This window comes from Zootoca vivipara, chromosome 12 (assembly GCF_965207765.1).
Source record: "Zootoca vivipara chromosome 12, rZooViv2.hap1.1, whole genome shotgun sequence".
In the NCBI taxonomy this organism is placed as follows: Eukaryota; Metazoa; Chordata; class Lepidosauria; order Squamata; family Lacertidae; genus Zootoca; species Zootoca vivipara.
Genome location: NC_142595.1, coordinates 27,806,579 through 27,819,545, shown reverse-complemented (window position 1 = coordinate 27,819,545; position 12,967 = coordinate 27,806,579). Strand labels below are relative to the sequence as shown.

General features: G+C 39.8%; 2 protein-coding genes across 2 annotated transcripts; both read right to left on the bottom strand.

Moving 5' to 3' along the window:
- Nucleotides 1-4,679: 4,679 nt before the first annotated feature.
- LOC148683854 (vomeronasal type-2 receptor 26-like) lies at nt 4,680-5,582 on the bottom strand. Its single transcript, XM_088655818.1, has one exon. The coding sequence runs from the start codon at nt 5,580-5,582 to the stop codon at nt 4,680-4,682; it is 903 nt and encodes a 300-aa protein (XP_088511944.1).
- A 220-nt stretch (nt 5,583-5,802) lies between these two features.
- Nucleotides 5,803-8,940, bottom strand: LOC148683853 (vomeronasal type-2 receptor 26-like). The gene is made up of 3 exons (XM_088655817.1): nt 8,128-8,940; nt 7,019-7,246; nt 5,803-6,012 (listed from the first exon to the last, which is right to left on the bottom strand). The coding sequence occupies exons 1-3, from the start codon at nt 8,938-8,940 to the stop codon at nt 5,803-5,805; spliced, it is 1,251 nt and encodes a 416-aa protein (XP_088511943.1).
- Nucleotides 8,941-12,967: the final 4,027 nt, after the last annotated feature.

Genomic DNA, 12,967 nt, shown 5'->3' with positions numbered 1-12,967 from the left:
AACAGGAACAGATCAGTACATAAACAACGAAGAGAAAAAAAAAGAAAAAAAAAGCGTACAAGACTCAGATAACATCATACCATTTTCAAATAAATTTAACATAATCTTTTTAGCGATTTGTCAGTCTGGTTTCATATCTTATTTGCTCTGTTCCTTTCCTGTTTGATATTCTACTCTTGTTCTATTCAATTTAAATCGACCTCCTCCTCTCTCTCTCTCTCTTGGTTTTATTCTTTCCATAGCTCAGGTTTGGCGCTTAATAAGATTTTCCCTGTCATCAGTTATCTTTCATCTCGAACATAGGTTTATGACCAGGATTAAATTAGTTCCAGTTACATTTTGTAATGCAAGCCTACCGGCGTATCATATCTTACAGTACTCCTTTGGGTAGTCTACAAATTTTTCCCACTCTTTTTGGAATTTGTGATCCTTCTGGTCCCTTATTCTTCCCGGCAGTCTCGCCAGCTCCAGATACTCTAGCATTTTCCCTCTCCAGTCTTCTATAGTCGGTATCTCACTTGTTTTCCACCTTTGTGCCAAAACAACCCTTGCTGCCGTGGTGGCATACATGAAAAGTCTTTGGTCCTCTTTTTTTATATTCCTAGTCAAAATTCCTAATAACATTTCCTCAGGTTTTTTTTGGGAAAGTGTATCTTAATAGCCTTTTCAATTCATTATATATTTGCTCCCAATAAATCTTAATCTTTTTACATAACCACCACATATGATAGTAGTTTCCTTCTTTGCTATTACACTTCCAGCATTTTTTATTATTTGTTTTGTTAATTTCGGCTAATTTAACAGGCGTTAAATGCCATCTAAACATCATTTTCACGATGTTCTCCTTTAAAAGAGTGCAGGCCGTAAATTTAATCTGATGTTTCCATAGATTTTGCCATTGATCGATGTTAATATTGTGGCCTAAATCTATTGCCCATTTAATCATGCACTCTTGGGTGGCTTCGTCCTTTGTATACCAGTCTAGAAGAAGGTCGTACACTTTTGTTAGCGATTTATGTTTACTTTGCATTATTTCCTGGAATTTAGATTTAGTAGTCTCAAACCCATAAATTTTATTGTCTTTTTTGAACAAGTCTTGGATCTGGTAGTACTGCAACCATCCAATACCCCTTTCTTTCAGTTGCTCATATGATTTGATTTTCCACCCCTCTTCCGTTTCAACAAGTATATCCTCATAGCATAGCCAGTTCAGCTCCATGTTCGTTTTTTTATAGTCAAGACTTCTGTTGGGGACAACCACCTTGGAGTTTTTCTTTCCAGAAGGTTCTTATTTCTGGCCCATACTTCATACAGTGGCTTCCTGATCACATGAGATAGGAAGCCTCTGTGCGATTTAACTTTGTCATGCCACAGGTAGCTGTGCCAAGTAAATCTATTGTTGAACCCTTCGAGGTCTAAAAGATCGGGGTCTTTTAAGGTTACCCATTCTTTCAGCCAGACCATGCAGGAGGCCTCGTAATATAGTTTGAGGTCTGGCAGCGCGAAACCGCCTCTCTCCTTTTTGTCAATTAATATCTTGTGTCTAATTTGTGGTGGTTTCCCCTGCCAAATATATCTGGAGATCTCCTTCCTCCACTGCTCGAATGTGCCGACGCCCTTTATTACTGGGACCATTTGGAACAGGAATAAGAGTCTTGGTAGTATGTTCATTTTCACTGTGGCTATCCTACCCCACAGTGAGAGATGTAAATTTTTCCATGTTTCCAAATCTTTTTTAATGTCACTCCAGGTTTTGATGTAATTGTCATTATACAAGTTTATATTTTTGTCTGACAACCAGATTCCCAGATATTTTACTCTTTTTGCCATTTCGATCCCATATTTCCCCTGAAGCTCTTCCCTTTCCTTTTTGTCATGTTTTTAACAATCATTTTAGTCTTTTTTTTTGTTCATTCTGAACCCTGCCAGGTTTCCAAAATTATTCATTTCCTTCATTAGTTCCTCTAAGCTGGTTTCGGGATCCTCCAGTGTTAATACCAGGTCGTCGGCAAAGGCCTTCTGTTTATATTCTCTCCGACCAACCCTTATTCCCCTTATCCCCTTGTTGTTTCTTATTTTGTCCATAAGGACTTCCAACACCAAAATGAATAACAAGGGTGATAAGGGGCACCCTTGCCTCGTTCCTTTAGAGATATTCAGCTCTTCTGTTAAGGTGTTATTTACTATTAGTTTGGCCTTCTGTCTGGTGTATATCGCCTCAATACATTTTTTGAACCTTTCTCCCATACCTCTTTTTTCTATTAGCCTTTTCATAAATTCCCAAGATATATTGTCGAACGCCTTTTCGGCGTCGACAAATATCAATGCAGCTTTTTTGTCAATTTTTAAATCCAACAGTTCAATAATGTCGACCACATTTCTAACATTATTCTTTATTTGGCGCCCTGGTAGGCATCCTGCTTGGTCGTTGTGTATTATTTCAGATAGGACTTTTTAAAGTCTGGTTCCTATGATGTCCGCGAATAATTTGTAATCTAAATTTAAAAGCGATATAGGTCTAAAGTTTTTTACATCTGGCAAGTCTGAATTTTCCTTTGGGATTAGAGTAATGTAAGCTTCCTCCCAGGAAATTGGGATCCTTCCTCCCTCCAGGATCTGATTCATTAGTTTCATTAGTAAGGGTGTAATTTGTTCCTGCAGTTCCTTATAGTATTTGGCTGTCAGCCCATCCGGGCCCGGTGCCTTTCCTAGTTTCATCTTCTTGATTCCCTCCTGCACCTCTTCTGTTGTTGTTTGGGCATTTAATAAATTGACCTGATCTGCCGTTAATTTCCCCACTCCGCAATTTTCTAGAAATTTCTCTATTTCCTCTCCTTCTTCCTTCCCTTTCTGGTAGAGTTCTTTGTAAAAGCTCTGGAATGCAGTTCTTATATCTTTTGGGTTTCTTATTACTTTTTTGTCTTTTTGAATTTGATTTATATGGTTTTGTCTTTGCCTTTTTTTAATCTGCAAGGCTAGGAGCTTTCCGCATTTATTTGCATATTCAAAATTCTTTTGCTTGATCCATCTCAATTTCCACTCTACTTCTGAGCTTACCAAAGTTGCATATTCAGCCTTTAATATATTTATTTTTTGTTTTAGCGCTTTGTCTGTCGGGTTCCTAATCAACTGTTTTTCGGTTTCCACCAGCTCTTTCGTTATCTGTCCTATCTTTTTTTCCTTTTCCTTTTTTTGTTACTATTTTGTTTTATTAGGAAACCCCTCATGAATGCTTTACCTGCATCCCAGACCCAGTTGAGTTCTGACCCTTCTGTTAAGTTAAAATCTAAATATTCCTTAAATGCTTCTCTGGCTTTGTCTACATTTTTTTGATCGTAAAATAACCCTTCGTTCATTCTCCAGCGGAAGGGAGAAGGTTGCTCACCCAACAATTCTAAATACATCGGATTATGGTCCGAGAGGGTTCTTGGTGGGATATCAATTTTGCTTATTTTAGGTCTTAATTCTCTCGACACCCAGATGTAATCTATCCTTCCTGAGCTCTGATTGGGCTCAGAATAGAATGTGTACTGTTTAGAGGTGGGGTTTTTATCCCTCCAACTATCTATTAAGTCCAGCCTTTCTATCATATTAAAGAAGGACTTTGGTAATTTGCAGTCTTTTAGTTTTTTTCCTTCCAGCTCTATCTAACACTGGGGCGACCACTCTGTTAAAATCTCCCATTAGGAGCATTTTTTCTTCTATATATTCTATTAGTCTTTTCTCCAGTTTTTTGTAGAAGGCTGCTTTTCTTTGGTTGGGTGCATACAGTCCTACTACCAATAGCCTCTCTCCTTCTACCATGATTCGGACTGCAATTACCCTACCATCCTCATCTTTAAATACCAGTTCTGGTTTGAACTTCTGTTTTATATACAATACCACACCTCTTTTCTTTTCTTCACTTAAAGTAGCAAACTCTATGCCTAATTTTTTGTTCACCAAGATCCGGCAGAGGGCCTCCTCGGTAGTGGCGCCCGCCCTGAGAAACGCCCTCCCTTCAGATGTCAAGGAAATAAACATCTATCTATACTTTTAGAAGACATCTGAAGGCAGCCCTGCTTAGGGAAGTTTTTAATGTCTGGTGTTTTCTTGTATTTTTAGTATTTATTTATTTATTTATTGAACCCTCCCAGAGTGGAGGTAAATGGAGACCTGCATAGGCCTCCATCCCAGTTTGTTATCAAACAATTAAAGGAACAGAAAAGTGGAAGGGGAAGTGAACTGCTCCTGCAATTGCATTACCTGAGAGTGTCACTCTTGGATGCCATCTGTAAGGAATTGCAGGTTTTCCCCAATTCATGAATTCTTATCCTTCACTTGTTTCCCAAAGCTTCTTAAAGTCGGTATGGTATTGTTATTATAGCATTGTACTCCAATGAAGGAGACTCACCTTAAAATAAAACTAAGTTCATTTCCTATCAGTGTTGCTGAGATGGTAATATGCAGAGAAAAATGAATGAATTCTGCCGTGCTCTGTCCAGATGTATGATGTGGATAGAAAGTGAATAACGGGCGCGATGAACATTCACAATTATGTCCTTTTAAGATATTCTTTGAACAATGAAATCCACTTAATTTATACTTAAGTCAGAAAAGCTTTGAATGAGCTATAAGTAACAACAACAACAACAGCAGCAGCAGCAACAGGCAGCGACTTTTGAGAATAACAATGATCTTCAATGTTTTCCTCTCCTAATTAACTGCTCCCTTTTGTTCAGCTCAGGCCTCAACAAGATAATGTAGCATTTGGGGAAGAAGATGCAAGTCAGCAACCCAGCACTGGAGGATAAGATGGAGAAGATCTCCACAGCCACCATGTATTTCCCTTTGGTGCTCAAGTAAGTTGGAACAAAGGACAACCAAACACTGCAAAACACCAACATGCTGAACGTGATGAACTTGGCTTCATTGAAACTGTCGGGCAAGTTCCGGGCAAAGAAAGCTACAGTGAAGCTGGCCATAGCTAGCAAGCCCATATAGCTCAGGACACAGTAAAACATGATTGGGGAAGACTCGTTACATTGCAATACAATCTCCTCAGTCATTGACTGGGCGTCACTATCTGGGAATGGAGGAGAGGTGGAAAGCCACACCAGGCAGATGCCTCCTTGGAGAATGGAGCAAGAAACCACAATGCAGCTGGCCAGGCTTTTCCCCACCCACTTCTTCATACTGGATCCAGGCTGTGTGGCCATGAAAACAAGAACCACAGTGATGGTTTTGGCCAGCACAGAAGACACAGCCATTGTGAACACAAGGCCAAAGGCAGTTTGGCGCAGAAAACATGTCACCTTGTCAGGTCTGCCAATAAATAGGAGTGCAGAAAGGAAGCAGAGCAGGAGGGAGATGAGGAGAGTGTAGGTCAGGCCCCTGTTGTTGGCTTTAACTATGGGAGTCTCATGATGCCTCAAAAATATTCTTAGCATCAGAACTGTGATAATGGAAAACGAAATGGCAGAAATCGTTAAACTGATACCCAAAGGTTCTTCATAAGATAAGAAGGTTACAGTCTTGGGAATACATGCATTCTGTCTCTTGTTTGCATATTGATCATCTGGACATTTTGAACACACAGGCATATCTGAAATAGAAAACCCCCCAAAAAACAGGTTGGAATTATTTTTAACTCTGTAAGTAACACAAAGTAGCTATAGCTGTTACTCTCAGGCATATGCATAGCAGCTGGCAATGTGCTAGATGGCTCTGGATACTAAGGTTCACAAATATACAGATTCATAGACAGTACCAAATCTCATTTGAAACATGGAAGGCACATAACATTGGAGACCTGGATTGCATTCACATAATGTGCCCGTTATTCTTCCTTGTATTTGTCTGTGAAGTATAGACATTCTTCTTCATCTGTATCCTGAAACTCTCACCTTCATGCTCCGATATCCACCCTTTGGGGCAGACAATGCAGTCATAACAGCAGAAGGACTCCCCCTCCTTGCTTTTCTTCCTATAACCGGTCGGGCACTTGGGATTACACAAAGCAACAGGCCGTGTCTATCAACAAATCAAAGGGGGAGATGTTAATCTTCAGGAGAATTGTCTTGGAATCATTAAAGTTCAGGAGAGAATATGCTATACAATGCCGTAGCTTACAAAGCAACATAAAGAACATTTTGAATTGTTTGCCTGTTGAATAAATGTTGAAGTAAATGAGGAAATTATGAGGCCTCATTACACATGGTTCAGATGAACTCCCTTTACACAGAGCAGTGTCTATCAATAAATGAAAGGTTGAGATGTTGATCTTCAGGAGAATCATCTTGGAATCATTAGAATTCGCGACAGAATATGCTATACAGTGGCCTGAGCTTACTAAGCAACATAAAAAAACAATTTGAATATATGTTGAAGTAAACGAGAGGCCTCATTACACGTGGTTCAGATGCACTCCCTTTACACAGAAAGGGTTCCGATGTTCTCTTCAAGAACATACCTCCCTTGGAGTGTGGTCAACCATCTTTCTATCAGAGGACAGGAGTCCCACCCACTTTGGATTTCAGTTTTTTTCACCTAAAAGCCCATACTCATCATAGGATAGTACAGCATTTTGAATTGTTTACCCATGGAATGTATGTTGAAGGAAATGTGAGAATTACCTTGAAAATGAAACCAGTGCAATGGGCTCCTTTGGGCTGCTGTTGGGCCTTCATGTGGCTGCAATAGGCTCTGAAGGACCCCTTAGAGGGCGTGACAGGCCCTGTTGTGCACACACACTTGCAGCCGACCCAATGTTGAGCGGAACCTTGTATGCTTGGTTTCCCTGCATTTCTCTTTATTTGCTGTGTAGAATTTAGTTACTCAGATTTGTATATGCATTAAAAAAAAAATCTGCATGAAAATTCATGAGCCTTTTTGTTTACCCTCCATGAAATCTCTCCGCAGAGGGTTGGGATGGTTGGAATATGAGCATAGGCAAGCACAAAATTGTGCAGAGGGTTGGGCTTCAAACAAAAAACTCACCCTCATTGAGAACTGGGACACTTCTGCATTGAGGTCCTACCTGATTGAACCTGCTGGGCCAAACTATTGCATCCTCATTGATGCTCAAGAGTTCGTCAGGAGGAGCTTGGGGATCCATCCTTCCAACTTTCACTTTATTGAAAGATTGGTTTGGATATGTGACCAAATTGATAATGTCATACTTTTGAATGAGCTCCCCATCCTGGTCAAAGGAAATCTTCTCCGCAACAGTGTTGTTAAATGACACAGCTTTCAAAAAATGGTAGAGCTAGAACAAAAACAGAAAAAAAGAAGCTACTTAAGAAAATGGTTCAGCCAGACCAAAAAAAACCCTGCTTCCATGAAGGGCACTGTGGTGGATATTGTCCTCTTGGTGTTAATAAAGCTAGATCTAGGTCAGATTTTTATTATTTACTAGCTGATGTGGCCACGCATTGCTGTGGCTCATCCCTATATTTTCCCCCACGCTGTCCCAACCCATGACCTATTTCGTTCCCCCACCCCCTCACCAACCCATGCGAGTCCCCACTTCCATTCGGCCTAGTTTGGCCTAGTTTTTAAAGGCAAGCCGAGGTGCTGTGGAGAGTGTGAAGGTTTTCTAGCTGCAAAATCTGCAAAAGGAGTCCCTATCGTTCTCTCTTCCCCAAAATATGTTGGGAAACTCTCTACACAGAGCAAATCAAGTTCCCATCAACATCTCCACAGGGGTAGTGGGCAACAAAGAAGCAAAGAGACTGGGTGTTTCTGTCAACAAAAAAGGGAATCCCTGAACATAAATCAGAAAACAAAACAAAAAACCTTCCTAACAAACACTTTGCAATTTGTACAATGTTACTGAAAATTAATAATAATAATAATAATAATAATAATAATAATAATAATAATAATAATAATAGAACAAACAGCCCCTGATTCAAGTTTCGACTATGTCACCTGCCAAGGCTGATGATTATGAAGGCCCCTTAAACAAAAACAAACACCATGTACATCTCTCAAACATACCACTCTTTCTCATGTGCCCTTTCACATTTCCCTCTCTTCATTTCTCTTTCACACACCAATTTGCATTCAGGTGTACAGTTAAATGTCACTGGAAATGATAAGAAAATTGGAACAAACAGCCCCTAATTCAAGTTTCGACTCTGTCACCTGCCATGGCTCATGATTATGAAGGCTCCATCTTTCTCTCTTCATCCCCAATCTCCTTCTGGATCTGGATGAAATCATGACATGTAAGGCATGAGCCACGATATAGACACTATTGTAAAAGCTGTAGCTCTGGCCTGTTACACTCCTTGGGAAGACGTGCTCAGGAAGGCTCTCGAGTTTCTCCTCTCCAGTGCAAGCTCTCCCAGAGTAATTGCCCAATACAAAACGGTCCAGAACAATGTCCTGGGATATACAGCGAAATTGATCTGTCCAGAAATCTTTAATAAAAGTATCTCCTTCAGCATTAGAAGGGTTTCTGTTCTGAATAAATTGTTGGAATCCTTGAAGTTCATTAGACTGAAGTGCAAATGATAAAGCACCAGAGATATATCGCATATCTAAGATAGGATTGAAGAGGTACGTCTTTAACTCCATCCCGATTGTCAGAATAAAGACTTTTCCTTTTGGATTTTGCATTTGGGCCTTGATTCCTAGGTGTAGAAGATGTCTAAAACAGAGCATATTTCTAGCCTCTCCATGGAAGACCAAGACATTGACTTTGCTGTTTATGATCTTATCAGACAAGTACATTGAACTTCTCCTAAAATTTCTTTTCTCAATATCATATTCAAAACTGGTGAATGAATCAAGAAATGCAAAACAAATACTATGATTGGAAAATTCTGGTAACATCTTTTGTATGAACCATTGTAAAGTCATTCCATCTGTAGCAAACAATCCAATCCATCTCCATTGGAAATGGTCAAGTAATTTGAGAATCCCCCTGAACTGATCCAGTCTCTTTGGAACCATTTTGTAGAAGGAAGGGATTTCGCTGTTCTCCAGTATGATTGAAGCAGAATCATATATGAGCTAAACATATATTGCATGTGTGGTGAAAAAAATAGTTTGCATTGGTGGTGCTTCTCTGTGTGTGAGTGTTCAGGGACTGCAAAAACATTTGTACAGTGCTGTATTTCTCAGTAAAACACCACACACATATCTGAATGATTGTTCGTACTTTGTAATGCATTTTTATCTTTAGGTTTTTCAAGATTCAGTAAATTCTCTAATTTTACTCAAATACAATTTTAAATCTCACATGTTATACAGAAAACCTCAATTCACACCACTGTCTTTTCAACTGAAATAACATTAGAAGCAACCTTGCAAATTAAATTGAATTGAGATAATTATGATACTGATTTTTTTAAAAAAACCATAAGGGCTTTACGTAAGATTCACCTGAAATTGAAAATCCAAGGCAAATAAGACATATTTGGAAGGACACAGGAGCTGTACAAATCAGGTAAAGGCAACCACATATTTATGCAGGTTGTATGACACAAAAAAATAATTGACTTTCTACACGGCTTCAGCCATGAATGCCAGAAGGAGCAAGTCCACCCCCATCATCTGGATACTGAGATCCAGTTCTAAGAGCCTTCTAGTGGTTTCCTCATTGTGAGAAGTGAGGTTCCAGAGAACCAGGGAGGGCCTTCTTGGTTGTGGCAGCAGGCCTGTGTAACACTCTCCTGTCAAATGCCAAAGAAATAAAGAACTATCTGACTTTAGAATACATCTGAAGGAAGTCCTCTATAAGGAATGCTTCAATGTGTAGCATTACTGTGGTTTCATGATTGCTGGAAGCCACACAGAGTAACTGTGGCAAACCAGTCAGATGGGCAGCATATAAATAATAATAATAATGTGGTGGGGCATAACACATGAAGAAAAGCTAGCACTGGAAAGGAAAGCCTTATGGAAACTCTAAGACCTATCCTGATTTCTGGTTGTGTCTTTCAGCGGAAGGTTGGAGCACATTGCGCCAACTCTCCTTCCTGCCTGCGTTAGGATTTACCTCTCTGTGTAGCAGCTTTTCCTGTCTTCTGCTTGGTATTCTTGCAAAAGAACATCCTACAGAATTAGCCCCTCCTTCTGATCAACAGGGGGAGGAATGAGAAAGTCACCTTCCTCTTCCCCCCTCCTAGCAGTATGTCTAATAAGGGTTGAAAACACACCCTGAAAAACATTAGTCCCATTTATTTGAATGAATGTGGTTGATAAATTCAGTGAGGGCATTTGAATACTTTAATCAGCCTTCCTTTGCATAATAGAGTCTATCTTTTGTAATTCTGTTTTCCTTAGCCTTTATGTCTATTATATGAAAAGCTATAGCTGCTACCCACAATGCATTCAGATCCCTGATATAGTTTATTTTATGTCTGTTTTGTTCATCAGTCATCTATAATTGTATAATTTTTCATAACTTTTTTCATTTGAAATTTAATAAAAAAATATATTTTTTAAAAAATATTTTGGGATCTATCAAAAACCATGACAGAAATGGAAAGTAGTGTTAAATTGTAAATATTCTTTTTTCTCTATCTTTACACACATACTCTCTTACCTGAGGAATCTTGTAGATAGAAAATATTTGTGGTATAGGAAAGTAGAAATAAGTAACATCCTCAGTGATAGTCAATAAATTTTCATGGGTCCCACACTTAAAATTGGGGAGAAGTCTGTCCTTTGGTGAAATAAAGTGCATTGCAGCAGGATAGGTCCAGCCAGCATCCAAAGTGTTATCATAAATATTGAATCCCAGTGAAATATTGGGTAAAATCTGAGGGTTTTCGTTAACCTCCTTTACCGCAAAGGCCAAAGCCAGAAGATGCTGATAGTTCTCTATCACTCTACTAAAAAGAAAGTTGCAAATTGTGTCACAAGTATATTCTGCTCTTTCTGAGGCTATTATTTTCTAAAGTAGCAATCCTATAGCAAGATCCCCTTGGATGAGCATCTTAGAATGCAGCAGATCTCTGAATCAGAGGACTGCTTCCTGTCTCAGCTGGCCCATCCCAGCTGAGCCTTGGCTGAGTTGAGGTTGGCTGAGCTGAGGGTCACTGAGCTGAAGCAGAAAAAATGATCGTTCCAGAGGCATGGGTGGGCAGAAGTTAGGATATTCCACTAAGACACATTACCTGGCAAGCCAAAATAGAAAAATCTTATGTTCGCACTGCCAGGGTAGAGGCAGATTTGGGGCAGCTTAACCTGTTTGGTTGTTCTGCACATGGAGCCTCAGGGTGTGCCATAACTATGAGCTAAAAACACCCCAACAAAAAAGTACAAAACAATACCCCAGCCCAAGAGTCTGTTCAGCAGATTTTGTAGCTGAAGACAGTCAGTCACTCAGTCACTCAGTCAGTCAGTCAGGGCACTGCCCTCTAAGGCAAGATGGGAAAATGTCTGCATGGAAGGAAGCAAATCATCCAGGACTCACAAGCAAGATGGTTTCCGGGCAATGACATATTTAATCCCTATATTGAATAATTACTAACATACCCAATGAAATATAGAAATGTTTTGAGAGTTGAGGAGAGGAATTGTCCTAAATCTGAGCTGTTTAGATCCTTTATTTGATGGGGGTGGTAGCTTGATGTGTGAAGGAGAATTCAGTATCATAACTTAACTGGGTACTGCTGTCCATCACTCTTCAATAGCAGGAGAATCCTGCTTTGGAAGACAACATGGTGATGGAGAGAGATACAAATGGAAAGAGGATGGAATTCCACATAAGTCAAGAAAACAATGCTATGAAAGTCAGGTGACATTCCAAAGCGCAGTGCATATTGAGTGGCTATTTGTATATGGGAAGGTGGGATACAAATTCCTATAATTAATTAATAGATTGCAAAAAGGAACATATCATTGTCTGGATGCTGAAAACCTAAAACCTTCCAGCAGCTCTCCCTTGTCTGGTGTGTTCAAAGTTTCTGTTTTAGAATCAGGGTTGCAAAGAACCAAAGTTCAATCTCTTTATTTTCTGCTGCGGAATTCAATATAGACAAAGACAAAGTATGAAGGAGAAATGATTAGTTATACAAACATTTTAGGTGCTTGTTCCCAATCAGGATGTCTGTTCATGGTAATTGGAGACAGAGAAACGGCACTCTGAAAAATGATGGCTCCATAGGTGAAATCTCCACGTTTATAAAACCTGGGATGATTCGGTCTGGAATGCCACATTCTACATTGAACATCTTGAACCTTGCAAGCTATGTGAGGCAGCAGCAGCAACAACAAAATTACAAATATCACCATTCTCAATGCAAATCTAAATTCAGCTGATCTATTGATATCTACAAAATTAATAATGTCACCATTCTGTGTACAAATCTAACTTCAGCACACAGATCCCTCTTTTTGTATACACAGGTGGCGCTGTGGGGTAAACCACAGAGCCTAGGGCTTGCTGATCAGAAGGTCGGTGGTTCAAATCCCTGCAACGAGTGAGCTCCCATTGCTCGGTCCCAGCTCCTGCCAACCTTGCAGTTCAAAAGCATGTCAAAGTGCAAGTAGATAAATAGGTACTGCTCCAAGCAGGAAGGTAAACGGCATTTCCGTGTGCTGCTCTGGTTCGCCAGAAGCGGCTTTGTCATGCTGGCCACATGACCTGGAAGCTGTACGCCGGCTCCCTTGGCCAATAACATGAGATGAGCACCGCAACCCCAGAGTCGGTCACGACTGGACCTAATGGTCAGGGGTCCCTATAATTTTACCTTACTGTAGTTTTAGAATCTCCATGATAGCAACAGCCTGACTTTAATGACTAATCTGCAGATCTGCTGAAGGCTAACAACCAAAAAAACATATATTGACAGAAATAAAACTATCTTGTGGTTCTCTACTTCCTGGTGCTGGTGTAGAATAAAGGTATATTTATAGCATCCATCACAATGTAGGTGATTTATTTTCTTATTGGCCACTGGAATTCCTAGGGGATTTTTTCCATTACAGTCCTCTGGCTAATTGCAGGTACTTTATTGTGTATCCTCTG